General features: G+C 56.2%; 10 protein-coding genes and 1 non-coding gene across 11 annotated transcripts; 4 read left to right on the top strand and 7 right to left on the bottom strand.

Moving 5' to 3' along the window:
• Positions 1-101: 101 nt before the first annotated feature.
• L226DRAFT_506736 (glycoside hydrolase) lies at positions 102-1,269 on the bottom strand. The gene is made up of 4 exons (XM_067678096.1): positions 1,073-1,269; positions 564-1,011; positions 359-496; positions 102-301 (listed from the first exon to the last, which is right to left on the bottom strand). The coding sequence occupies exons 1-4, from the start codon at positions 1,210-1,212 to the stop codon at positions 239-241; spliced, it is 789 nt and encodes a 262-aa protein (XP_067536565.1). The 5' UTR covers positions 1,213-1,269; the 3' UTR covers positions 102-238.
• Positions 1,270-1,962: 693 nt separating this feature from the next.
• Positions 1,963-2,033, bottom strand: L226DRAFT_t89. The gene has a single exon. It is a non-coding gene; the product is annotated as a tRNA-Gly (tRNA).
• A 230-nt stretch (positions 2,034-2,263) lies between these two features.
• On the top strand, positions 2,264-4,274 carry L226DRAFT_506734 (ubiquitin-protein ligase molybdopterin-converting factor; the record flags this gene model as incomplete). Its single annotated transcript, XM_067678095.1, has 6 exons — positions 2,264-2,661; positions 2,710-2,930; positions 2,992-3,056; positions 3,121-3,391; positions 3,450-3,618; positions 3,691-4,274. The coding sequence occupies 6 exons, from the start codon at positions 2,264-2,266 to the stop codon at positions 3,983-3,985; spliced, it is 1,419 nt and encodes a 472-aa protein (XP_067536564.1). The 3' UTR covers positions 3,986-4,274.
• Positions 4,236-6,043, bottom strand: L226DRAFT_485063 (vacuolar protein sorting-associated protein 26). The gene is made up of 8 exons (XM_067677088.1): positions 5,765-6,043; positions 5,617-5,689; positions 5,401-5,557; positions 5,163-5,327; positions 4,854-5,029; positions 4,603-4,745; positions 4,494-4,520; positions 4,236-4,425 (listed from the first exon to the last, which is right to left on the bottom strand). Exons 1-8 carry the CDS (start codon positions 5,909-5,911, stop codon positions 4,420-4,422), a joined length of 894 nt encoding a protein of 297 aa, XP_067536563.1. The 5' UTR covers positions 5,912-6,043; the 3' UTR covers positions 4,236-4,419.
• Positions 6,044-6,168: 125 nt separating this feature from the next.
• On the bottom strand, positions 6,169-8,416 carry L226DRAFT_559827 (uncharacterized protein). Its single transcript, XM_067683324.1, has 5 exons — positions 8,241-8,416; positions 7,994-8,182; positions 6,943-7,930; positions 6,589-6,887; positions 6,169-6,526 (listed from the first exon to the last, which is right to left on the bottom strand). Exons 1-5 carry the CDS (start codon positions 8,402-8,404, stop codon positions 6,418-6,420), a joined length of 1,749 nt encoding a protein of 582 aa, XP_067536562.1. The 5' UTR covers positions 8,405-8,416; the 3' UTR covers positions 6,169-6,417.
• A 623-nt stretch (positions 8,417-9,039) lies between these two features.
• On the bottom strand, positions 9,040-11,261 carry L226DRAFT_394153 (uncharacterized protein). The gene is made up of 12 exons (XM_067674510.1): positions 11,203-11,261; positions 11,118-11,140; positions 10,976-11,060; positions 10,907-10,919; positions 10,664-10,842; positions 10,420-10,594; positions 10,308-10,350; positions 10,199-10,252; positions 10,062-10,129; positions 9,689-9,996; positions 9,333-9,634; positions 9,040-9,269 (listed from the first exon to the last, which is right to left on the bottom strand). The coding sequence occupies exons 2-12, from the start codon at positions 11,118-11,120 to the stop codon at positions 9,108-9,110; spliced, it is 1,392 nt and encodes a 463-aa protein (XP_067536561.1). The 5' UTR covers positions 11,121-11,140; positions 11,203-11,261; the 3' UTR covers positions 9,040-9,107.
• Positions 11,262-12,015: 754 nt separating this feature from the next.
• L226DRAFT_394190 (uncharacterized protein) lies at positions 12,016-14,251 on the bottom strand. Its single transcript, XM_067674511.1, has 5 exons — positions 14,118-14,251; positions 13,734-14,065; positions 12,678-13,677; positions 12,332-12,618; positions 12,016-12,282 (listed from the first exon to the last, which is right to left on the bottom strand). Exons 2-5 carry the CDS (start codon positions 13,850-13,852, stop codon positions 12,252-12,254), a joined length of 1,437 nt encoding a protein of 478 aa, XP_067536560.1. The 5' UTR covers positions 13,853-14,065; positions 14,118-14,251; the 3' UTR covers positions 12,016-12,251.
• A 2,049-nt stretch (positions 14,252-16,300) lies between these two features.
• On the top strand, positions 16,301-18,161 carry L226DRAFT_559825 (uncharacterized protein). Its single transcript, XM_067683323.1, has 3 exons — positions 16,301-17,076; positions 17,127-18,019; positions 18,075-18,161. The coding sequence occupies exons 1-2, from the start codon at positions 16,643-16,645 to the stop codon at positions 17,971-17,973; spliced, it is 1,281 nt and encodes a 426-aa protein (XP_067536559.1). The 5' UTR covers positions 16,301-16,642; the 3' UTR covers positions 17,974-18,019; positions 18,075-18,161.
• A 97-nt stretch (positions 18,162-18,258) lies between these two features.
• L226DRAFT_506723 (uncharacterized protein) lies at positions 18,259-21,152 on the bottom strand. Its single transcript, XM_067678094.1, has 2 exons — positions 20,967-21,152; positions 18,259-20,903 (listed from the first exon to the last, which is right to left on the bottom strand). Exons 1-2 carry the CDS (start codon positions 21,087-21,089, stop codon positions 18,672-18,674), a joined length of 2,355 nt encoding a protein of 784 aa, XP_067536558.1. The 5' UTR covers positions 21,090-21,152; the 3' UTR covers positions 18,259-18,671.
• Positions 21,140-23,667, top strand: L226DRAFT_506720 (serine palmitoyltransferase). The gene is made up of 7 exons (XM_067678093.1): positions 21,140-21,508; positions 21,567-21,837; positions 21,999-22,345; positions 22,396-22,503; positions 22,563-22,658; positions 22,714-23,411; positions 23,493-23,667. Exons 1-6 carry the CDS (start codon positions 21,257-21,259, stop codon positions 23,245-23,247), a joined length of 1,608 nt encoding a protein of 535 aa, XP_067536557.1. The 5' UTR covers positions 21,140-21,256; the 3' UTR covers positions 23,248-23,411; positions 23,493-23,667.
• A 121-nt stretch (positions 23,668-23,788) lies between these two features.
• Positions 23,789-26,021, top strand: L226DRAFT_534049 (uncharacterized protein). The gene is made up of 2 exons (XM_067680593.1): positions 23,789-24,030; positions 24,531-26,021. The coding sequence occupies exons 1-2, from the start codon at positions 23,937-23,939 to the stop codon at positions 25,880-25,882; spliced, it is 1,446 nt and encodes a 481-aa protein (XP_067536556.1). The 5' UTR covers positions 23,789-23,936; the 3' UTR covers positions 25,883-26,021.
• The last annotated feature ends 32 nt before the right edge of the window (positions 26,022-26,053 follow it).

Raw genomic sequence — 26,053 nt, 5'->3', positions numbered from 1 at the left:
GCGTTTCACATTCAGACAAACTCCGACGCCACCTGAGACGCTGATACTTCACACTCAGAGGGCTCCGCCACAAGACTGAGCTTGGCATCTTTGAACTTGGAGCCAGACTTTGCATTGCTGCGTAAGTAGCTTCCATCATGATTACAAGGTTTGTCAATCCTGAGCTAATTTACAGCAAGCGACCTACAGATTGCAACATCCAGATGCGGTTGCACTCGACAAGTCGACCTCATAATCACTACTCGCCAATATACTGCTCGCCCAAAGCGTTGATCTTCCCGGACGTGTCCATCAGGGCAATCTGCACGAAGCATCAACAAAAGAAAACGCGAGGCAACACTACTAGTAGAAAGCGTACCGGATTGCTCGGACCTGACGCACTCGCACCGAACCACGCATACCGCTCGACGTAACTCGCGCTGTCGAGGAATGCCTGAGTGGTCTTCATGAAGCTAGAGGCCTCAGCTTCGGTGACAGCTGTGCCACCATTGAAATCCTGCACGAACGAAGAAGAGCTTCATATCAGTAACAATCATCGCGTCTGCCGTGGCACCGGTACGCACCTCGCAGGCCCACTCGGTCACCCAAATGGGCTTACCGGGGAACGCATTATGATATTGCTCAACACTGGCGGTGAAGCTCGACGTGCTCGTGGTGTACTCGTGCATAGCGATGAAGTCCACCGTGCACCCATTGCAAAACTGCATGAAGTCCTTCAGCCACTGCAAGCCGTTCGGTCTATCGCTGGGTGCCGGGGACCCCAGAAGGACGCCCTGTGCCTTGAGCGGCTGGATATGCTGCTTCCACAGCACCGCAGCCGTCACGGGGTCCAAGTTCGCCCCGCCCTGCTCGTTGGGCTCGTTGAAGCCGAGGACGTGAGTGACCCCGAGATTCTGGATAGTGCTGTTGATGCTGCTGTCCCAGTCGGCGACTTGCTGCTGGCCCGGGAGCATGGGCACGAACTCGACGGGTGAAGAGGTCGACACGGGTGTTGTGCTGTACGTGTAGTACCTATGTATTGGTGCTATGCATCAGTATAAGGTGTGTCCGGAAACATGCATTGGGTGCGTACCAGTCGACCTTGGAGCCCGTCGTAAGAAACTGGTTTATGTCGAGGTGGGAGATTAGTATCCATGGTAGTCCCGCCTTCTGGGCCACGACGAGGGATGGCACTAGAGCAAGGAAAGCGAGGAGAATGGTAGGGGCCGGCATTGCTCGACGATGGAAGTGCTGAACAGGAAGGCCTTCGAGTCGGGACCTAGTACTAGATTACGTTGCAAGCTCATCCTCCGAGTTCATATAGTGTTCGGAGTCTGGCGTCAACGGATATAGTGCCGCTGCTTTTGCCAAATCCCAGTGATCTGAATACAAGTACGGTGCACAGCCTCTTGACGTCCAGCGCAAGCTTTAGATGGGTGTCAATGGCAGTTCAGTGGAAGCCGAGGATCCGAATGGTCGGAATGACACTCTATGAAACGCCTGCGGAGAGTATCATGCCTTCTTGGGGGGCAGCATTAATGCGGCCATCTGCGAACGAGGGACTTTCAGCGCCAGGAGCAAGCAGCGATGTGGGTGAGATTATTATCCTACATGACAGGAACAACGACTGACAGCTTCGCTCTCACCCGGACTCGGAGAGCATGGAAACATTAATACTCATGCATCAAGGGATCAAACTTGCTGGTCAGAGGAACAAGTACCCATCGGAATAAGCCGTCGTATGTGATGTTGTGCTTCATGGCGTTTTCTAGTTGGGCAGGTTGTGGTGGTTAGGCTGAAATGCGCCTTCGCAGTCCGGGAGACATCATGATGGCGTCTCCGGTATCTTCCGTTGATGCTAGACCACACAGTACACTCTGAATCACCGTGACGACAGAGCCGTAGAGCAAAAGGAATAATCGCGCTCTCTGCCATGAGCAGCGATGGAGGTCCCACCTCGCTTGAAGTGGTCAAAAACTCCAATGCATTAAGGGGGAATCGAACCCCCGGCGGGTCGATGGCAACGACCCAGGTTACCACTACCCCATTAATGCGATGGAATCCTTGCGACCCAGATTAATATAGGATCGTGGCCAACCAGCATCCCACGGAAAGACAGTCAGTCACTGAGGTGGGGAGGCCGGATTATTCGACCGAGTTCATGCTGAGAGCAGTATGAAAGCAAATTTAGCACCAACGGCGGCGCGTAGTAAGATGTGACCATGGGTCATGTGATATGTAGTCACACATATGGCATGTCACGCCTGCCAAGCGCCTGAGTACCATGTCTTTCGACCTTCAATCTCACCGCGCACAGCTCATCCTCACCGCGCTCGGCGCATCTGTTCTGACAGCTTCAGCTTTCTCTGCATATCAGCAGTATGTTAGGCAGCAAAAGCGCAGATATCTCGACGAGGAGATCCGTCGCTCGCTGAAGGACATCTCGAAGGGCAAGCAAAGAGTCACCGAGGATGAGGACGAAGACGACGGGATCCAACTACCAGCATCTGCGCAACCACGAGGCCTGCCTGTAGAGTATGACGAGGAGCTGGTGCGCGAGCAGCTCGCGCGCAACTACGCTTTCTTCGGGGATGAAGGCATGCAGTCCATCCGGAAGGGCACCGTTGTCATCGTGGGTTGCGGTGGAGTGGGCAGTTGGGCAGCGGTCATGCTCGCGAGATCGTGCGTTGCATTCTCGTGCTTCTTGGCAATATGCTGACACTGTAGCAGCGGCGTTGCGAAGATCCGCTTGGTCGACTTCGACCAGGTCACTCTGTCGTCTCTGAATAGACACGCGACCGCCACGCTCCCGGACGTGGGCACGCCGAAAGTGAAGTGCATCGAGCGCACGCTAAAGCAGATCTCGCGCGTCGTCGAGGTCGACGCGCGCATCGACATCTGGCGCAAGGAGTCCGGCGGGGACCTCTTAGAGGGCGCGGATTGGGTCATAGGTATGTCGTCGTGCGCTGTCGCCCAGAATACGTCATCGCTCACCATTCGCCTGATTGCAAGACGCCATCGACAACATCACCACGAAAGTAGACTTGCTCAAGTATTGCCATGAACACAACATCAAGGTCAGTGCACTCGCATCTGTGCCTGCGCCTGCGCTCAGCAACCTGACATGCACATGCACTGCAGGTCTTCTCCTCGATGGGCTCGGGCGCGAAATGCGACCCAACCCGTGTCCAGTTCAGCGACATCTCATTCACGATGTACGACCCGCTCGCGCGCTCCGTCCGCCGCCGTCTCCGTCTCGAGGGCGTCGCCTCCGGCATCCCCGTAGTCTACTCCACCGAGGTCCCAGGCGACGTCAGGCTGCTCCCTCTTCCCGAAGAGGAGTTCCAGAAGGGGAACGTGAAGGAGCTAGGGGTGTTCGACGACTTCCGGGTCCGCATCCTGCCCGTGCTCGGTACGCCCTACGTCCATCTCACTGAGGCACGTACTTATTATATACCACACACTCTTAGGACCGCTCCCAGCCATCTTTGGCCTGAACATCGCGACCTACATTCTCTGCGAGCTCGCGGGAAAGCCAATCAGCAACCCGCTCCCCATCAAGGGCCGTAAAAAGTTCAACGAGCGGCTCTACCGCGACCTGCACAAGCGTGAGGAGAAGTTCCTTGGACACCAGATCAAGTGCGTACATCCGCCCCTGTCTCCGTTGCGAGCTGACGAACTGATGACGGACGTGTCCTACCCATCTCACAGCAAGCTCCCACTGGACGACGACGACTGCGGCATGCTCTTCGACGACATCCACCGCGGGCGCTCCGTGCGTCCTCCATACCCGGTGCCAGAGCGCGCTGCGCTCGTCCGCTGGGACCCCGAGGCGCCGCTCTCGCTGGAGAACTGCGTCGCATTCGAGTTCGCGGACGCCGAGAAGCACCTGCACGACGTCCTGCTCGAGAAGAAGAGACCAGAGGAAGTGTGGGGCGCGGAGGTGGCGGAGGTGGTCCGGCGACGGAGGGAGGAGGCTCGGAAAGTGATCGAGTGGGTGATGTGATCCCGTCGAGAGAATGATAATCGTCACTGCTCTGCATGTCGCATAGGCCTGTTGGGGTCGCTGGCATGGCATATGGATTGGCGGCAAGTTTGGATCAAAAGGCTACATACTACGTCTCGGAGATCCTAGGGTGGTTTCCTGACAGTCGCCCTGATTGTCTGTAGAGGCAAGATGCAATCTGGCGGCGGCGGTGGCGGGTGATTTTGACTGAATCTGCATGATGTTGCGCTTCGTTCGTTTGAGGACTTGCCGGACAGTCAAATTTGTACATAGCATCCGCTAGGACCGCAGTGCGACTACGGACAGCGCACGTCCTATATAACTGACCGTAAGCATGACCTAGACAGGTCGAGAGCCCCGGGGACGCGAGGAAGCAGAAAAGGGTGCTATAAATCCAAAGAATAAACAAACAGTATGATAGTACAAAGTCCACATCAGTTCTGCGAGATGATGCGTCGTCAGCGCGCGTCCTCCAGGTCAAGTGGTAGGAAGGATGGGAAGGACGTACTTCTGGTATCCGGAAGATGGTGATCTCCTGTCAAATAAGGATGGGGTGTGAGCATGGAGGCTTAGAAAGGACCATAGGAAGACAAGGAAAGGAAAGATCAGAGGCGCACCTGTTGCTTGAAGTACCGCCGGTTCTCCTCGTCGATGAGTACGAGGTTGAGGTAATATCGCGTGCTGAACTTCTTGTTCACGTCCCGGAACGTCGGCGTAAGGTCGAAGCCACCGAGGAAGAGCCGTATTGGGATGGTCTCCCCTGGTACGAGCGTCAACGATCATTCGCGGCTCGCAGGAGATGTAGAGGAGGGTGGGTGCCAGGTAGAAGGCAACACGATTGGGGAAGAGAAAGGAATGCAGAACGCACCTCGTACGGGCGCGCCGTCCATGATCTCGAACTTGGTGATCGTCTCGCTCTCGTTGTACTGGTTCGGCGGGGAGCCGGTCGTCTCGCGGCGGATGATGGAGAGCTCCATATGCTTGATCTTGATACGTACAAGCAGGAAGTAGATCTTGCCGACGATGACGTCCTTCAAGTGGTACCTGTGCAGCCCGTCGGTCAGTTGAAGGTCGCCTTAAAAGACGCGTACAAGAACCATGACACGCGAACCACAAGATTGAAGCCGGCGTCGAGCGAAGGATGCGGGAAGAACGGAGTGTAACAATGTATACGCACTTTGACTTGTTGTACTCGAACTCGATGTGTAGACAGTCCTCGATTCCGACTTCCATCTTGATCGAGTTGTTGCTGTCTGGCGGCATGCGGAATGAATGCACCCATATGTCCCTTTCCTTCGTCACGTCTGCTATCCTCCGCGAGATGGTGACTTTGATGAAGTATCTGAGCGAATAACACAATAGACAACGTGAGTAATTGCGCGGATACTGCCTTGAATCGAACAGGGGACGCGCACCTGAGCTTGACGTTGATGCCATGGTAGCTCTCGAACTGCTTCTCCACGTTCTTGAAGAGGAAGTCAAACGTCTGTGCCTGCCGCATCTCCCCGGGCGCGGCCAGCTCTTGCGAGAGCGACAGGAATTCGTGGTGGTGCCCGCGGTCGTAGAAGAGCTCTGTGCCGAGCGCACGCTCAGAACGCATCGCCTCCAGCAGGACAGCCCGGCGTACGCACCTATGCTGCCAATAAACTCCACCTTGATACCCTCGTGCGCCAGCTTCTTCCCGTCTCGGACGCGCACGGTCACCTACGCCGAGATTCAGACCTGCCTACAGATTGCGCATGCATGCGACGCGTCGACTGAGTGCGAGGTAGAACATACCTGACCAGCGACGGACTCCCCGTCATAGTATACAGGACATGAGATCACCTTCTCCTTGTCCGCCTTGGCCTCGACCTTCTTCCTGTCATCCTCGCCGTCCAGCTTGATATCCACGTCGACCGGTGACGCGAAGAAGTATGCCGCCATAGTAATACAGATGCAAGGTGTGTCGTTGGCGTAGCAGCAGATACAGAGCCAAGCAACAGTCTTGAGCTAAATATCGAGCCTCAAATGTCGCGAGTAGAGTTGGAGGGGGAAGGGATGGTGGCAGCAGTGCGCACAGTCGCGCAGTAGTGCAGGTGGGGAAGCGCCCGGTGTCGTAGGACGAGCGGGACTTGCCGGCCATCTTGCTTCAGGTTCGCCACCCACTACATTATCATAGCAATTTGTGATCTACTACTCCTGTCCCTCTCTTTGATTCACGACTTTGTACGGAAGGTGGGTATGTCATACACTCATACACTGCCCTGCGTCTTGCTACTCCAGCACGCCACGAGTACGTAGGGTTACTCGAATGGGAGACATGGATTCTACTGTTGCGTATAGTGATGTCTGTCGGGTTCGAACCTTTGCCGAAAGACTACACCACCCCCATTGCCCTGCGGCTCATTCACGCAGGAGCTCCAGATTGGGTCGATAACGGACGGGTACATTTACGGGTTGCTGTCAAATCGGGCACAGCGTGGCGGGGGCGTGACTGCCGGCAGCCGAGGAGGAAATCGTTCGCGATACCAACGACGCGGTATGTTTTCAATATCTTTCCTGTCACGAACAGCGGTCAGCATCGGGTCAGAAGCACTACAGGTTGAGAGCGCACAACGTACTCTCGTTTGGGATCATCCGGATCCAAGAGGAACCGCAGATCTGCACGACGGCAGGAGCGGAACTCCGCCCATGTCGAGGCCGGGACACAGTGGCAGAGCAGCTTGACGGACTCGAGCAAAGGGCAATGCTCCTCCAGCATCTCGACAATCTCCCACCCGAGCTCGCCAGTCAGCCTGGTGAACCATTTGTGGCGGAGCTTCCAAACGTTACAATACGGGCCGTGGTCCTCGTGAAAGTCGAGATTGAGGCGGAGCCAGCGGATGGACTTCGCCGCTGCCAGACGTTCCACGATATGTCTCTGTATCACAAGTGAGTACACATGTCGACACACATAGACGACGAGGGAGACTCACGTGGTCGACATGTTCCTCCCGGTTCTCCCGATATCGGTGAAGTTCAAGGGTTGTGAGCTTCGGAAGTGAGTTCGCGACGTAGTCGAGCAGCTCGTCGTCAGAACCTGCGCTGTGCGCTAGGTATGCGAGCTCGAGGCTCGTCAGCTGCGGCAAGTCCATTCGCTGTAGAATTGACAAGCACTCCGCGGAGGACAGGAGAGGGTGGGCCCAACGGGGTTTATTCCGGCCCATAAAGCCTAAATGGGCGTAGTATCGCGGCCAGTCTCGAAGAGAGAGATGATGGAGGTGGGAGGCGTCGATGGAGAAGATGTCGTCATCTGGGTGGGGGTAAGCTACCGTGAGCGAGCGGAGTCCAGACAGTGCAGTAGAAGGTGCGGAGCGATGTCCGAGGATGAAAGGGCGGTCCAGAGATGCGTGGCGGGCGACTTGTATCGACAACTTCCGCAGCTCAGTCAACGATAAGAGTAGGACCGGTAATGACTCGGCCTGGTCGTCGTTGAGATACCGGCCGAACAGCGATAGCTCCTGTAACCTCGGCCAGCTACACGTCGCCATCAAGCGCAGGGGCACCGTCTCAAATGGCAACGTCAGTCGAACGACTGTGTTACGCAGCTTTGGAACCAGACCAGCCAGGCACTTGGCCTCATGCGCGAACACGGCGTTGAGGTCAACCGGGCGGACGCCCATCCGAGGTTTCGAGACCTCCATTTCTCGCCACAATTCGGCAGTGTAGATGAGGGAGGTAAGATGGACTGCGTGGGATGGGAGATCGTCGGAAGGGTAAGCTTCCGCTGCCCTGAAATTGGTGGACGAGCTAAAGGTAACAGACGTGATCCTGGGTCGGGCAAGGATGATTTCAAGAACTTTCCATCCTACCCCAATGCTCTCCTTGAATGTTATCTCTCGAAGGGAGGGGAGGATATCCAGGAGATGCTCCATCCAAACGGCAGCTTCGGATCTGATGAGACTCTCCCAGATTGTGATATGGCTTCAGTGATAGAGAGATCGTCGTTAGTCGCATGTGGCTGCCGAATTCCACATTGAAACTGACCGGATATATTGGCGTATCCGCTCTGGTGGTTCGATCTTCTTATACGATAGGAAGCTACGAAAAATGTAAGGTGCGGCAACCTGCTGTAAAGCGCGAGAGCAACAGGCAAGTGCTCCGAGAGCGATAGTACCATCCCTCCTCAACTCCTCGCAGATCAGTCGGAGTACATCTAAGTTGATAGTGCTTAATCTTTGAAAACCCGAGTAAGAAATTTCTATACAACAACTTCGACTGGTCCGCTACTTACGTGGGTGGACTTCCAGGACCATGCGTTCGCAGCGCAGAGATTCCGGTGACCGGCGCTGAAGATGCCCGTTGTCCATGGGGGGAGCTTGGGGTCCCCCTCCGAGGGAAGAGCACGTGGGTGAGGTTTGCGAGTGTCCTGCTGGCAGGAAACATCTGCCACTGCATGTTGTTGTAATGGGAGGAGGAGGGAGAGGTTGCCAACAAAAGGCTCGAGCGGCCTGCTAGTAGGGACTCCTTCCGAATTCGGTATCTGTTATTTTCAACAACTAGTACTTCATCCGGTGCTCCGGCCTGTAACATGCAGGCTGCCCGTCGCAGTTGCATCCGGTAATTTTGATGATGCTACCTCCACATCTAGTCTAAGATTGCCTACACGACCGTTAGCTTGCGATGACTAGGCAAGTTGATACTAACCCCAAGGCCAGATGAACCCCGAGCGCCGAGAGATGCTGACTAAGCTGACGGTCTCACAACTCTTGTTTACTCCCTCCCTCCTCCTCGAACTTGTCGTGACCGACCACAATTACAACCACACCCGCGACAATGTCTTGTGAGAATATTCCTTGCGAGGTCTGCCCTACGCCGGCCTCTACCCATGCCACCCCAGTCCCTCGCAACCTTGTTGTCAGTGCTCCTTCCGGAACGAAATGAACGACCGCAGAGTGGACTTCCGCGCCAGTGCCAGACAGCTCCTCCAGATGGTGAGCGCACTCACCCGGCCTCCTCTACGTAAGCGATGTTTATTATGTTGATAAATCGAATTGAGTGAATTGGTCAAGTTATTGCTAAACGATGTACATATGATGTTGGACCGCTATCATAGGTCCATATGCTTGACATGACTGTGACGAAGCCCGTGTAGCCATCCTCAGGGTCGTTGACTATGTAGGAGAATGTGTTCCTGAGTAATGATACGCTGGGGCGAGAGTTGGATGTACGGTCCGTTTGAGCCAGTGGGTTGCGTCGAATAAACCCCTCCTTCCAAGTAGTTTTGGAAGTTATACTTGACAAAAGCGGACCAGAAGAAGTTCTACGGGAAGAAACGAGATTCAACGATTCGGAACAACTCTGGGCGGGTGAAGTAGACACCAACCTGGCCCAAGATGGCGTGCGGGCTTTCACTATCGTCGAATGAGACGTGGCGAGAACCAATGGAAACGTAGACGCCCCCATCATAATCATGCCGATAAGGGGAACACAGGAAGTCTTTGGCTGAGCACCTGAATCGTACTTCGTTACCATCGAGTCCAAGGAACTCGAACACGATGTCGTATTCTTTGAACCTTTCTGGGTCTTCGCAATAGAGAGAACGGTCGTTCGCATCGATTGGTAACCCAAGCCACTTTGTCCTGATTTCCTCAACCACTTCGGGAGGCATGTAGCTCTGTGAAGTCCCTGGGGAATAGTCAGTATGTGAAGCTGAGTATGCGACGATACACAAGGACTCACCACTGTCCACAAGGACGGTGAAACCCCGGTCACTAAACCTAGCATGTGACGGACGGTTCGGAAGAGTAATCCGGACTATTTCCCAATGGGAGAGAGAGTCGGACTCATGATCAGGCTGGGCAACCTTGGGAATCATCATAGCTAAGCCGACAATGCGAAGGAGCCAATCCTTGAAGTCCCACTGCCCGTTGCTGTCGAGACTGGGCCATATGTAGATCTTCTCGCTGAGCTTCGGAACTATGCAGCTGTCATCCGTCGGCGCTGGAAGCGCGCAAGGCCAATGGTTGCCAAAGTGTATGAAGCTGCGACTGAAAGAGATAGCCATTAGTTAGCTGAGAGAGCCTAAGAGTCCATAGAGTGGCATGCCTCGTACCCTCGACCGTTGCCCCCACTATCCGGCGGCGTACAGGGATGCCTCATTCGGAAAAGAAATTGCTTGGTCTGGTGGAGACAATTCGATCATCACCCCATTGAAAGTGGTAACGGACATTAGGGCAGTCCTGCGCTCACGTTCTGAACATGTCCGTCGTGAGACCCCTCGCCCTGAAGAGCATCAAAGAAGGTCTCATGAACGTAATCAGTGGGCGTAAACGCGCAAAAGGCTGCAAAGATGTCTCACTACATGGTCCTCTAGACGGGAACTGAATTGCAGGCTACGGGCCCTATAACAGAAGTTGTGTAAGCCCGATGCCACACATAGGCCAAGTCATTGGCAGAATGTGAAGACTCACCCGATACCCCGAACACCCAAGTATCCATCGAACGGTCTCTCCGCTATGGTACCGCACACCGCGTTGGCCAGTACCCGAGGTAGAAACAGTGTGGAGTATCCGGGTTTATTCTGCGCCCACTGCCAGCATGCAACCCTCATCGGGATTGCGTACTCTTGGCTCCATCGTTGCAGATCTGGTATGCGATGCTGTTCAGTTTCTCCACATCACCATACACAATAGACTCGTGACCATTCTTACTCACAGACGACACATCCATCACCATACACACGACGACACTGCTCAAGAGAAGCGACCTCCGGACTAGCGACTTGGAGCCTGTAATCTTGCCCTAGGCTCGCATTCCCGGTCGGCCATTCACAAATCACATCATCGGCGTTCTCTTGGACGATGACACGCTTGAATCTGTGAGCATAGAACCAGCTGGAGACATAACAACAGTATGAGTAGCCAATACAAGAGTCACAACAGACACACCAATGCTTACGTTAATCCCTCCGCTGGAAATCAAACCGTTCAGTAAGCCACGCGTAACCTCACGTTGAATGGTACTCACCGGTAGTATCAATGGCAAGCTCGAGCTTCAACCCTCCTACTGACGCCTGCAAATGGATGTCATCCGTCCTCGAGGTATCGAGTTGCTGTTTGGAGCCAGTGCGTCAGCGATTTGCTAGTAAACGAACGGAATATGCAATCACCATCGTCGTAGTGTACAAAAAATCTGTCAGGAGTCGTTAACACTATGCACTGTGCGATTTAACTGGCAGAACAAGAAGGGCGTACGTTGTCCAATGGTCCTCTCTAGAGGGATCAGCGAGTTGTTGTCTCGGAGGTGAATGTACCTCGTGAATTCGGCCGCCGGAAGCCGCGAACGTCCTTAGGAAGTTCCGGACCCTCCCTCAGAAGTAACTGGCGTATCCTTCACGGCTGCCACCCTACTACCAGTGGAGAGAGGGCTGAAGCGGGCGTGCGGGATCGGACCAGCTCCGTCTTGAACACACTGAAGTACATGGATATAAGAAAGACTGCGGACGCTCGAAAGTGCGCAATAGCATGCCTGTGCGATTGAAGGGGTCTGAGTTGCACGCGAGAATTGTCGGTGCCACTCGGCGCGTGGAGATGCCAGTAGTTGAGACTGACTCGTGGCGAGCCGCGCCTCATTCAGGGCCTCGAATATATTGTCTCCTTGACTGAAGCAGAACATAGCCTTCCCGGTCTCAGAGCCGTCGTGCGGCACTACGTAGTAGCCATACGGGGCTCCGATGTAGGGGGTGATCTGCAAACGGACAGCGTCCGCCTAGACTTGTATCAGTATCGCTACCGGTCCGTGTCAGAGTTGGACTAACCTTTAACGCATCAGTGTAGGCGCTGCGTTTGAAAAAATCTGGACGGTCGAGGAGCAGAGTCAACCCTGAGGGATCCTCTGTGCTTGTGGCCATCGTGCTATTGTGAGTGTATCCAAGTATCAGCGTGAGAGCAACCCAGGGATTTATAGCTCTTCAGATTGCGGCACGGCAGAGTCCGCTCTGCCGAAGACAAAAGGAGACCCAATGAGAGCACCTCCTGATGATGCGCGCAAGCCATGCGGCTACTGTCATCGCGGGAACGATAGGGCATTCAGAAAGGTCGTTCATTGGCCTCGTGGAAGCCGCGTGTATTATCAGATGCACAATCAAGACCACAAGGGCGTCGACGCCCTAGGACTCGGAGCCTAGAAGTAATAGTGGGATGCCGCTGACATCAACAAATGCTCGGGCGCTCTGCGGAGCGGGGTAGCCTAGAAGAACCTCGAGCGCATACAAGAGTCATTGTAAATGTGCACTTGATCCATGTCAAGATTCGAAGTAGGGGTTAAGAGAATCCCTGCTGAAAAGTCAGACGGCGGCTGAGCACAGTTAAAGGGATGGCGTACCACTTTGGGACAATGACATAACGAGACTTGGCCCATCGAGACGGGTAGTATTCCACCCACTTGCTAGCAAGTTCGTAGTGTCTCAGAAGAGCCACGTACTTCAGTCCGGGACACCTTTCCATAATCGTCACCAATTCGAACCCGCGAGCATTGTGGATGGGATCGAAGGAATGTACGACCTCGTGCCAGTCGCCCTTTCCAGGCGGGCCGTGGTCGTCGTGGAAATCAAGGTTGAGGAAGACATGACGTAGCATTTCTGCCCGCGAGAGTAGATGAGCGATATGTGCCTGAGTCATTTCGTGGTCAGGTCGAAATCGTCATGAAAGAAAATATAATGAAGACGAACATGTTGTACGATGTCCCGTCGGTTCTTCCGGTATCGATGGAGTTCCAAAGTATGAAGCCTGGGGAAGGCCTCGGTTACGTAGCGTAGTAGATCGTCATCCGCCTCATCCGCTATGTAGGACAGCGCTAGGCTTTCCAGTGCTGGCATATTCATCCGCTTCAGGATAGATAGACACTCGGCGGATGTCAGTATCGGAGCACTATAGCGGTTTGACACTATCGTGAAGGCGAGGTGGTAGTGATAGCGCGGACTATCGCACAACGAGAGGTGTGTGAGTGCGGCCATATTGGCACAGAAGATGACGTCTACGGGGTCAGGGTAGGAGAGGGCCAAGGACCGCAGTTTCAACGCCTTGATCCATGGTTGGGGTGTCCGTCCAAGGATGGAAAGGCGATCACTGCCATACCGCAGAGCGACCTTCACAGACAATATCCTCAAACGCGGGGTGCGTTGCAGAAGATGGGCGAATGGTAGTCCTGTGGTGGTGCTGGAGGTAAGAAACTCGCCGCTAAAGGTGATCTCGTGCAAATTTGGCCAGGTCAACTCGCCCATTCGCGTTAGGGAGGCAGACTCCATCATCAATCGCAAGGACTCGATGGTCTTGTGAGTCCGGAGGACTAGAGGTGTGAGGGATAAGGATTCATGGGTAAGGTCCTGCTCCATGGGTACACCCTTCATGGCATACTCGTAAGGGTCTATGACTAGCATCCGCCACATCCTGTACGGTCGCTCGCAATGTAGTGAAGCCAGATGAATAGGCATATCGGCGATCGCCTGCTCAGGGTACGGGTCCACGTCCGAGAAACCCACACCTGAGCCCCATGCGACAGCGCGCAATTGTGGGATACGAAGACACCGTTCCAGGGCTTGCCACGGGACTCCCGAGCCATAGTCATCGCCATCGAAAGTAATAGACGAAAGGGCAGGAAGATAAGGGAGTTCGACTCCGAAGGTGTCGCTGTAGAATCTGGAGGTGCATCGCCCCTTGTACGTGAGATGCCTGAAAACATACAGTCTGTAACGGCCCGGAAAGTATTATTAGGAAGGACAGCGTACCTCACCAAGGGACGAATAGTGGGTGGCGGCACGCCACGATTACCATAGTAGTCTGTCGTGCAACGTGCGAATAGCACGGGTATGACATGTTCTCGAAGACGTCGAGACACTGATGACATACTCAGGAGGGCACCTGGAATTCCTCGTGTTTCGTAGACTATGAGTGAAAGCGTGTCCTCGTCGAGTATCTCTAGTCGGGACTTGAACGGTTCCTCTATGCGAACGGTCAGTCAAGGGAACGGGTGAGCAACTTGAGCACGCTCACCATGAGCAGGGGCCGAGCTGTCCAAGGCATGGTCCACCACCATCTGGATCGACCGCTGTTCATTCTCCTACGCGTTGGAGCGATCAGCGCTGCCTCTCATGCAGATAATTCGAACACACCTGAAAGCGTTGTGTTGCTGCCCTGATACCATGTCTGACGGACTCCAACACTTCCTCTTTTTGGTCGGCTAGCCACCACGGTTGCATGAGAAATATGCGTCCTCCTGTTAGTGACGGCCGCAGTCTTGTGATGTCCCTGTCAGTCAATACATGAGAATTTCACGATAGCGGTGATGCAGAGTGGTTCCTGACCACAGGAGTTGGTTGACACGCTTGCGCAGCTCCTCCGAGCGTGCTAACGAGAGCAACAAAGATGCGCGCGCTGACGCACAAGGCGCACACTCGATTCGAGAACGGGAGTAATCATGCGACTCGCGCATGACATTGTTGAGGTTGCGCAATTCGGCGCACACAGAATCTAGCGCCTGTGATCGCGGTTCAGCATCCTGAGGGTGCCGAAGGTCAGGAAAGCCTTCACATCCACATTCAAGAGCGAGCGCACTCACCTGAACGAGTCGTAGCAGCTCATTGACTATGTCACAGACAGCCGATAGTCCGGGCAGTAGTTCGGTATCAGAGAAGACCTCCCTGCTTGTCGCTAATGAGGCGACTGCCCCGCCCTCTTGCTCATCCGAGGACATCGGGTTGACTAGCTGACTTAAACAGCTATCGACGTGGAATACGAGGTTGCCTGTCTTTCAATGCACTGATACGGTCGGTGTAGAGATGAATCCGTGATGGTGGTACTGTGCAAGGTGGATTACTTACCCGACTGAACATCATTAGATCATCTAATCGTGGGAATCGGGGTCGTTTAGCGTCTAGGACTTCCCGCCTCGTCCTTCCACCTCGTCCACCCGCAAAGAGCTCAGGCGACGGCGTTTCCATGACAGAAGAACGTACTCTAATCCAAGAACTACTGGACAAAATTACCACAAAATACGGCGAACAGATTACAACAGTGCAGCGACTGAACGTTAACTTCGTTCCTCCTATACGGCGCCTCAAGTATACAACCGTTTTGATGCACAGAGCCCCACACTGGTTGGTGACGGATCTGCCGCAGAACATATTGTTCATAAGATTGTTCACTTCAACAGGATACTCACTTGCTCTATGCTCGGTCAACACGTTATGCAAGCTCATGGCCGCCCGGGGCTATGGGTTTAGCGCTGGGAGCGCGTATACCCACCCCGCGTGGTTCTTCTGTTGAACTGGCCCAAAACCAACCGCAGCGTCTTGTCTCTGGTATCCCCCATCTCTCTCACTCAAGAGTACTGCGGCTGGTGCTATGCTACCTCTCGTCTCCGCCGCCACTGCCATTGTCCGCTTGTGCTACTGGTCGGATTCGCCTGCTCGGAATATGGCACGACCCGTGGTTGGACGATTATCCTTTCTCTTCTCTAATGCAACTACCGGTGTGATGGCGGTGGCTGGGCCTTCACGACACGAAAAAGCGCTGTGGCGTTCGCCGAGCGACTTGGGCCGAACTTGCATCCCTGGAGAACAATGCTCCCCCCCCCGGACCTCACCGTCTTTGAGCCGCGCGGTGTCCAAGCGGCCATGGACGGATGCGACATGCCTAGATAGGCTGTAGGACAGTGCAACATATGCGCCACTGAAGACGCGAGAAACAACAGTACGCACCCCGATTCCTTGTCTGTACCCCGTAATGGCATGTGTTCGCAACACGCTGTACGACGACTTTCCATGCTCGAACTGAGTCACTGGACAACGTTGAAACACCACCTGCGCACGCCGCGTGGGGTCCCAGGGCACGTTGCTACGAGATGCCCAGAAGCCACCGCTTGGGGCAAGTACCGGTTGGAAGTCAGCGGCTCGATTTGCTTGCTATGTTGGTGCCGCTGTCACGTATACGGAAAGTGGCGAGCTCCTGTAACATGTTTCATGTTACGCGAGTCCGGCTCTTGCCATGTAGTCGGGGCTCGGGACCCGAGGGGGAGTTCGCTGCAGTTTGCTATCACTGCTTGGTCTGCGGAGAGAGATGGGCTCGCTCTTGTGCAGTAATTGGCAGGACGTTGCCTATCTCATCTTGAGACCCACCAGCACTTCCCTAGGCTGGGGGACTGCTATGCAAGCCCGTATGCGTTCGCTATTCTTCCACTAATTGGGAGGCCGACGCCGTTGTTCCTGGCTTCCCGCGCCCTGGCAATGGGCTCGGGCAATATTGAACGGTGATGGCAACCTTGTTCTCAGCCTGTTCTGCGCTGCGGGGTCAACGGCGGCTGCAGAAAGAGTCTTGCCTTGTTTCTGCCGTTGCGGGAGGATCAAAGCAACGATTCGGGTGGGCGCCTGTTTGCCGGTGTTTGGCACGGTGGGCGGCGCTTTGGCAGACCTGCCGGGATTGGCAGGAGGCAATCCGCTCGTACTGCAGCCGCACACGTTCGGGCTGCGACTTCCTTTATCCTGACCTTTCCCGACGGACGTCCTGCGCCTACGCGTCGCCAGGGACCCGTTGTTAAATCTCTCATGGCGCCTCCTGAGCTTCTACCACCTCCCCGACCTGCTAGACTTGGGACCCCTCCTTCGTTGTTCTCGTTACTCTCTTGCTTTATCTGCTCTAAATGGTAGCGCGTTGTCCAAGCACTCCGAAACATCCCACTCGAGCAGGCCCAATCTCCGCGAACATCGACAGATTTACCTTACCGCGTGCATACCTGCAATCGGGCAAACTGCGTGGCCGAAAGGCCATGCGCACCAATCCCTACAAACATCCGGCTATAAAAGACAGCATCTTCACCTCTTCCACCCCCAACTCCAACTCCAACCCCAGAACCCCCCTCTCCTCAGCCCACCCCACCCCCCGCGATCCACAGATGCCTTACGTCCCCCAAGTCCCGCCGCTCATCGAGCTTCGGAGGTGGCGTTCGCTGCCTCGGACGCTCGAACGTCCACCCATCGGCGACATAAAGATGGAGAACATCATCTCCGCGGAGCCACAGTTTTCCGTGTTCACTCCTGAGGAAGTGCGGGCGGGCTTCCCGTACTCTCAGATCAGGCGAGTACAATCCACCCTCTTTCCCCATTCCGTCTTCTTACCTCTGTTAGACCTATTAGAGCAATCGCGCCGTACACCGGCGGTCCTCGCCTCACCGTGAGCGCTCCTTCAGCGACGTTGCCTGATCACTATGATTTCCTCCTTACCGACATCGGGCTCGCGATGCGACCCACTCACGCCTTCGGTGTCTTCCCCACCTTCTCTGCGGCGCAGGACGCACGCTGCTCCCCCGATCAACTACCGACGCCCTTTCCGCAGACGCGGGAGGTCAGCATGTGCCCCACGCATGGCGGGGTGTGGGCCGCCCACTGCTCGAAGCTTCCCCCCATGCAGCGTGTGAAGGTCAAGTTCAAGCCTGCCATGCCCGCCACCGAGGAGTGCAGCGCTACGTCGCTCATACGCCTCCCGCTAGTCCCACTCCCCTTGCCTTACCCCCCGGCGTTCTTTTACTTGGAGAGGTACCTCTACTCGGGCGTGCAGTGGCACTTCATTGCGGAGATGCTGTTGCCCATCAACGTTCAGGTGACGGACAAGGAGCAGTTGAAGAGGGAGTTGAAGCCCTGGGACCAGTTCCACGACTACGTCTCGATCATCCCCAAGACGGACAAGAACGAGCCGTACCTCGAGCTCCACCCCGAGGCGGCCGACAAGCTCGGAGCCCTCCTGGCTAGCCGGTACTCCGGCGTCGACATCTGCCGCCTCGCCCGGAGCGTGTGGGGCACCCACCAGGATGCAGTATACCTAGGCATGGTGGATGTTAAGATGTGGGAGGCGATAGAGTTCGCCTGGACGGCCGTGCTCAAGGCCATGGAGATCGCCGATGCTGCCTTGGGGGGAGCCGAAGCGGCCATGGAGGTCGTGGACGACGACGAAGAGGCGGCGGCGGCTGCGAATTAGAGAGGGGAGAAGAATGGTGAGTGAATGAGTTCCAGTGCTTGTCGATGTGAGCTTTCTCGCCCATAGTCTTATTTGGTGGTCGCTGACGCACTCACTTTTAGGTATCCTTTTGCCTACTACGTGAATCTTCTTAGTTTATGCTACACCGAATGATCTTACACCGAATGACCTACACTCCTTAGTTCCCGTTGTAGCGTTAGTGCCACCGAGCGCAATGTTCTCACATGTATCCACTCGTTTACTAAGATTACCTGAATGAATGTTAGTGCTATTGTTGACCATGGAATTTCGTCTGAGCCTCGTCACCGAAGTCTTTCTTGATTCCTTTATCGCAAGGAGCAGGCTGGAGTTTAGCACGAACAAAGAAAAAGAAGTAGCCACTAGCATAGGTCATTAAGCGTCGTAACAGGTCGTTATGAAGATACCAAAGCAGCTAAGGGTAACAGGTACGAGCACTATAGGCAATGAAGAGAGACTGCATGAGCACATTCAACGGAAACAAGTCAGGACGCATAGCGCAGTACAAACAAGAGAACAATAACGTATCTCACCCCCTTCTGGTCACGGTCGGGCAGCAAAGTTCATGTATACAGACAAATCAAGCATGGCAGCAGCACTTCTCGCGGTATCGTAGATCCCCACCTGTCCGGGTTCAGCCACACCCCAGCACGCACTCACTCATGATCAGCTCCCTCGCGCTATGCCTTCTCCTGGTCAAAGAACGCGACGAGGTCCCCAACTGGCACCTTCTGCTTCCCGACGAGCGCCTTGGGCGGTGGCGGTCCACCACTCGTCTGCGCCTCCTTCGTCTGTCTCCGGATGACGAGCGGGTCGACGAACTTGCCTGACGTCGGCGTAATGGGCGGGATGGGCGCTCCCGTGCCCGAGTCCGACAGCCCGAGACCAAAGCGATCCGTCGAGCGCGACCGCAAGCGGACGTTCAGAGGCGTAATCGGAGACGGCGCAGAGATCGCCTGGGACGTCATCGGAGCGTACATCGATTGCGGGCGCACACGTCTCCCGCCCGTCTTGGACTCGCCATTCGGAGAGGAGGAGGGCGAGGTCGGCGCAGAGGGCGGCGCGAGGCTTGCGCTGATGTGCCGCCCGGAGGTCTTGCCGATCGTCTCCTCGTTCATCCCGTCGGACTCGTCTGCGCTCTGGTCGTCGAGCGCGGGCGACGTGGACACAGGCGAGGAAGAGAAGAAGGCCGTCCCGAGTTCCCGCGACTGCGAGCGCGAGGGCGTGGCAGGCCGTTCGCGGTCTTCGCTGCGGTCGCGGTCGCGAGCCATGATTTGCGTGCCGAGCGCGACGGTGTAGCGCTTTCGAGGGGTCGGGCTCGCGCTGGAAGGCCTCCAGGCAGGCGGGTTCGGGGTTGGCAAGGACACGGGGCTGGCCGAGCCGTTTCCGTTGCCATTGACGGGCTTGTTGTTCGGGAGGCCGGAGGGTGAGTTACTGGCGGAGAATGTGTCGGCTTCCTGTGAGGGCAGTCCCGAGATCGACAGGCGCCCTTTGGTTGCGGAGGTGAGAGAGGCAGGAGGTGAGTTCGTCGGTGAGAAGGGCCCCTGGCCCATCGCGGACGAATCGGGAGGAGACGCATAGTCGCCAGTGGGGTATGGGAGGCGAGTGCGGGAGCTGCGGCTGTTGGAAGGTACTGGGGTGGCGATGGGAGGACTGGTCGTCCCTGCCCTTGGAGGGGTAGAACGAGGAGGGCTCGTCACATTCCTCGAGATGGACTGGATAGCAATGGAAGAGCTCGTCGAGGGCGCTCTTGCCACAGTTGCAGTATTGCGGCCGGGTCCAGATGCCAGGTTGCCCGGCGCGGTGACCATCTTCGCCATCTCGCGACCAAGCTCTCCGATACGCCCTTGGAGTTCAGCCATCTCCTCCCTGATCTCGTTCAACGGCCCGCCGGGTGCATGCGAACCTTCTTTCTCGTGCTCCTTGTCGACCAGCCAGCGTTCGACATCGTCCATGCGCTCCTCAAGGGCGCGAACATGACTCACGGTCCACTTCTCAAGCTTTTCGAAACGCCTAGCTATCGTGAGCAGAGTGACAGGAACGTCGAGAGCGCCTTGGGCATTGAACTGGGCATAGAGCGGGGGTGCGGCTCTCGATGGAGATGCGCCTTCCACGTCTGATTCGCCGCCACGGTAAGGTGACGGGGCAAGGCTCGGAGGGATGCTTGTGGCACCGCGCGGGTGGGGAGAGGGTGAGGACGGCGCTGCAGAAAGCGGACGAGAGGGAGATGCAGCCTGCCCGAGCTTTATGAACGCAGGATCATCGTACTTGCCCTCGGGGGTGGTTGGCCAGTCCTTACTCTTCTGCTTCTTCTCCATCTTCTCCATCTTCTTCTTCTCTTTCTCGAGCACTTTCTCGCGTTGTTTCGTGTCCTGTATGATTTGTTGAGCAGGAGTAAGGGGCTCTTTGGTCGGCGTGAGTCTCTGCTTGGCTATGGACCACCAACCACCCTCCTTCTGCGACGAAGATGGTGACGGTGGCGTGGTGGGCATGGTCTGCGAGCGAGAAGGAGGTGGACGAAGAGCCTCGGGGTCGTTCTGCAACATGGCCATAACGCGTTCCTCCACTGTCCGTCGTTCCTCCGCTTCCTTGGCAAGGATGCGCTCTGCCTCGCGTCTGCTACGCTCGCGCTCCCTCTCTGCCTCCGCCTCGAGCTCCTCGTCCGTGGGAAGTCCTGGCGATCTCGAACTCATGTTGCTCATCAGCGATCCGACGCGTTGCGCAAAGTTGGCGGCAAACTGGGTGACCGATGGCGAGGGAGAGATTGGGCGTTGACCCCACTGCTGGCCGTTGGCGGAGTCCTCGGATGGATGGGTGGAGGAGGCGTCGCTGACCTCGCCCGTGTGCGGATCGATGGCGAAGCCGTTTCTGAGCGGGGAAGGCGGTCTTCGGTTTCCATATACTGGCTCCGGCTGTAAAGACGGCAATCAACGCGTCGGACACGAGTCAATGAATGCGATAACGTCTGTTCTCACCAGGTTGAGCGGCGAGGGGGGCGGCGGGAGCGACATGCGCCGTTGTTGAGCGGGGGCGGCGCCAGGCGGGGCGAGATTCGTTGTCGACATCGACGCTGAGCTTCTGTGGGAGGGCGAGGCCATGACTGCTTGCTTCGGCGAGCACGCGGCTCAGCTCGCCGTCGCGGACGTTGTGGAAGAGTTGAACAGGCGCGGGCGAACGGGCCAGGCTGTCGGCGCCTCCCCGCGTCGTCTCTTGCTTCCCGACCACGACCTCAACGACTCGTACGACGCCGACGACCGCATTCACGATGAGCAGCTCCTCGCAAAGCCTTGAGCTGCTCTTCACCTTCCTCTCAAGGTCGTACGCGACCCTCGAGACCAACTTCTTCAAACTCCCCGGTTCTGCTGTCGTCGCGCGATATGTCAAGTCTTCCCACCAGAACGACCCCGGCCGCACTCTCCTCGAAGTGATCCTCATCATCTTCGCTATCCGCACGCTGCTGCAGTCGCGGACGCGCGGTGACCAGTCGGGCAAGCACTTCATCCAGTTCGACGAGAAGGTGCGCGCTCGAATCGACGCCCCTGCATTCTGCCAGCTCAACGCGCTGCATTCTGCAGGAAATTGACGAGCTCGTGGATGAATGGACACCGGAACCTTTGGCCCAGCCCCTCACTCCTGAGGAGCAGGCCGACCTCGCATCTGTCCCCGTCATCGTTGGTCCCACTGGTCCCAAGCCGAAGCTCGCGTCGGGCAAGACTGTGATCAATCTGGCAAGCTACAACTTCACCGGACTAGCAGGGAACGAGGAAATCAAGGCCTCTGCTGTCGAGACACTAAGGAAATATGGGTTGGGTAGCTGCGGTCCTCCTGGGTTCTATGGTACTCAAGGTGAGTATACCGTCCTGGTCCTATCCCTCCATCTATGCGTACCTTGCCCCCAGTTCGCTCGGCGCGTCGCGAATCCGTATAAGCACGGTGTATGCGCCCCTGTCGGCGTTGCTATGAGGTCCCGCTCCGCCGCTTCCGGTGCTGACTCATGGTAATGACAGATGTTCATATTCAACTCGAGCAAGACATTGCGGACTTCCTGGGCACGGAGGCCTCTATTCTCTACTCTCAGGCCTTTGCGACTATCAGCTCCGTTATTCCGGCCTTCTGCAAGCGTGGCGATGTGATTGTCGCCGATCGAGGTGTCAACTTCGCGATCCAGAAGGGCCTCCAGATCTCGCGCTGCACAGTTCGATGGTATGATCACAACGACATGGAGAGCTTGGAACACGTCCTCGAGAGCGTAGAGAAGGAGCGGAAGAAGCGCAGGGGTCCCCTGACTCGTCGTTTCATCGTGACGGAGGGTATCTTTGACCACGACGGTGCTATGTCCGACCTCCCGAAGCTCGTACGTTCATGCAGTCCCTTGCTCTTCGACTTGCGTTGACTGTCAAGCAGGTTGAGCTCAAGAAGAAGTACAAGTACCGGCTGATTCTGGACGAGAGCATTTCCTTCGGCAGTGTCGGTCGTACTGGCCGCGGCTTGACTGAGCTGTACAACGTACCGGTATGTGAACAGTACCGAACTTATTGCTGTCCAACATCTAAAGCTAACGCTTTATTCAGGCGTCCGAGGTTGACATGCTCGTTGGCTCCATCGCGACTAGTCTCGCTTCGGCAGGTGGTTTCTGTGCTGGCTCTCATATCGTCGTCAATCACCAGGTAAGATAGCATAACGTCCTACATCATCTGGGAAGTTGCTCATTCTTTTCCGTAGCGCATCAACGGCACATCGTTCGTGTTCTCGGCCTCTATGCCCGCTGCATTGACCGTCGCCGCCTCGGAGGGTATCAACATTCTCCGCAACACGCCTTCGATCCTCAGCGCCCTGCAAGAGAACATTCGCGCTGTACGCGCAATCCTTGACCGCGCAGACTGCATCACCATACCCTCACACCCTGCGAGTGCTACCATCCACCTGCAGGTCCGCTGGCCCACCCTCCAGGTACCGATGCACACTTCGTCGTCGTCTTCGCCCAGCAAGCCGTCGAACCCCCTGAACGTGAAGCCCCGCGATGCCGAGCAGTTCAACATTGAACTCGAGGAGAAGCTACTTCAGGACATCGTCGAGGAGGCGCTCGCTCAAGGCGTCATGATCACCCGCGCGAAGCGGCTCCGCGGTCAGGAGCTTGTCGAGGCTCGGCCCAGCATCCGTCTCGCGATCACGTCTGCACTTTCACGCAAGGACTGCGAGAAGGCCGCGACCGTGGTCAAGGCTGCGTTTGCCAAGGTGATTGGGAAGCGTCGATAGAGTGGGACGCTCGGAGATTTGAGCTTGGGTTACATAGAGCATACGAGTCGCTCGCGTGCAGATATACATTCATCTAATTCGTGTATACCACACTAATGGTACAGACTAGTTGTCAGGGCTTTACTGCATCGCGTTTGGACATCATATCTTGAATGAAGGTGCTGGTGAGTCGTGTGGCAGTGTTCTCGGTCCATGTTACCCTGGTATCGTGCACAGCGGGAGCTAAGAGCGCGCTCATGGATTAGGACTCAGTATGCACACGGCGTGACCGACGGATACTCCTGCAGAATTATGCTGTCCGCATGTGCAAGTTATGATCGCAGTATGCGGGGAAGGAGTAGAGTGGGGTGGTATTGGATGGGGACTTACAGATATGATGAAATAACAAGAAAGAGCAGGTGACAAGAATTGGCAAACCCGCGATTCATGAATCAAATCTCATCCAACTTGAGAGATCCACTGTGCGCGAAAGCGGAGAGCGCCTCTGAATCTCCTTGAAAGTTGATCGTGTGTTCTGAGTGCTGTGCATCTTCCTGATCGACGCCCACCTCTGCGCAGTCAAATACATTGAACATGGGCCATGCATGATGTCGGTATACGATATATGTATTATATGCCCGGCCGCGAATGACCGTTCCCAGCTTGACCACCGTCCTCCCTGAGCCCTACGCCCGAGCCGAAGAGGCACAATGACGGACGCGGCTGAAAAGACACCAAAGCCGAAGCCGGTCCATGGCGAAGGCACGTCCGAGTCAACGTCTGGGAGGATACTGCGGAAAGGAGGTGAGTGCTTCTTGTAATCTGTTGAAGATGAGCGGGGAGGTCAGCGTAGATGGTGACGTGGATGGCCGGCCCATTGGCCGTTGGACATCCCAGACGCGAGGAGAAATCTCGTCGGTCACCACATCGACCGGCGTGCAGGTGCAACGCGACCCTCGTCATGCTTTTAACCATTCTTCCACCGGAGGCAAGAGAATTGCCTATGTAGAGCCGTCCGAGCAGCCACAGACCGCCACGTTCCCAGACCCACCATCCCCAATGGATAATCCCAGTTTCGCAATCCGCATCCTTACGTGAAACATTTGATGATACAGTCCACATCTATGTTGTGAAAACACATATGCGGCTACGGCTGAAGGTCCTGTCCTTGTGCATCTGACGTTGGCACATGGCGACTGTGGCGACCCCTCGCAGGACGCAGCACCGGTCGAGAATGGCCACCTCCTCCCTTTTCTTCGCGCGTTACTGGTATTCAGCGGAAAATGGCTGACTCGGCTGCTCAGGCTGGCTTGAACACTTCTTCATCACCGGAAGCCGGTTGGACCTCATCGGATACGTCGTTGTCTGCGCAAGATACACACATCCATCCGCCACTCCGCTCAGCAAGCCCGTGCTCTTTGCCGCGCTCGAAGATGCGATCCGCAAAAACGCAGCTCTAGCCGCGCGCCTTCCCCCAACGTCTCCAGAGGGAGTATGGCTCGCCCTGCCGAGTGTAGACTTGAAACGCGTCGTCACGTTCGTGGACAAGGATAGCGCGGACCTGTCGACCCTCCTTGAGGAGATCTTCGCAAAACCCATGGAGTATCCAGAGGGCATGCCCTTGTGGAGACTCTTTGTTCTGCGCGACGGGATGGTGGTATACGCGTACGACCACGCCCTCGGCGACGGACAAAGTGGCCATGCTTTTCACCACAACCTGCTCGCGTCCCTGAGGAGCATTCATGACATCCCGTCAGGGCACACCGGCATCGTCACTTCCTTGCCGCAGGATGCAGCGCTCACGCCCGCTCTCGAAGACGACATGGACACGACGGTACCACTCCGGATGCTCGTGCGGGAGTTCTTCAAGTCCCGGTTCCCTTTCGTCGATCGCAAGAAAGGGAAAACATGGTCCGGCTACCCTGCCCAGCAGCCCCCGACGCTTGTCACTCGAGTCCGTCTACTAGAGTACGCTCCCGAGCAGGCATCCAATCTCATCAAGCTCGCCCGCGAGCACAAAGCGACCCTCACGTCCACCATCCACACCCTCGCGCTCGTCATCCTCTCGCGCCTCATCTACGCGCAGCCGGTGAACAAGAAGTACAGATACATCTCCACCATCATCCCGATGTCCCTCCGCCGGTTCACCGGCGCGCCCCCGTCCGCGATCTGCAACCACGTCTCGATCTACGCCGTGTACCACCCGCTCTTCCGCCCCGCGCCTGGCCCGACAATCACCAAGGATGCGTTCCCGTGGGGCAGGGCGGCTGCGCTCACTGCAACCTTGAAGCGCAAGCTCCCGCGCTCTCCGCCGACCGCGGGCCTCGTCAGGTACCTGCACGGAAAGTACGAGGAGTTCATACTGGGTCGCCTAGGCAAGAAGCGCACCGCGGGCCTCGAGCTGTCGAACCTGGGCGCGTTCCCCGAACCCAAGGCGGACGGAGCTGCTCCGGGTCCGGGTCAGTGGCGGATTGAGCAGATGTTCTTCGTGCAAGCGGACGCGACACTCGGGGCGGCGGTAAAGGTGAACCCGGCGGGGACGGCTGCCGCAGGCTTGGGTATCTCGGTTACGTGGGGCGAGGGCGCGGTGGACGATGCGTTCGCGGAGGAGTTTGTGAAGGCCTTCGACGAGGGCTTGAGGGCGCTCGCGCAGTGATTTTGCACTTGCCGCCAACTGTCTCAGATGTTGCTTTACATGTTTCCTGTCTCCGTAGTACAGTGTTTTGGATAGTCTAGACGGGCCAAAACTGTGGTATACATAAGTGGGTTGGTTTTGGTCATACTGAAAGTGGTCACTCACCTGGACATGCTTGGGAGAAGGAAGAAA

The sequence above is a fragment of the Lentinus tigrinus genome, assembly GCF_003813185.1.
Source record: "Lentinus tigrinus ALCF2SS1-7 unplaced genomic scaffold L226scaffold_9, whole genome shotgun sequence".
In the NCBI taxonomy this organism is placed as follows: domain Eukaryota; kingdom Fungi; phylum Basidiomycota; class Agaricomycetes; order Polyporales; family Polyporaceae; genus Lentinus; species Lentinus tigrinus.
This window is presented reverse-complemented; position numbering and strand designations above follow the sequence as displayed.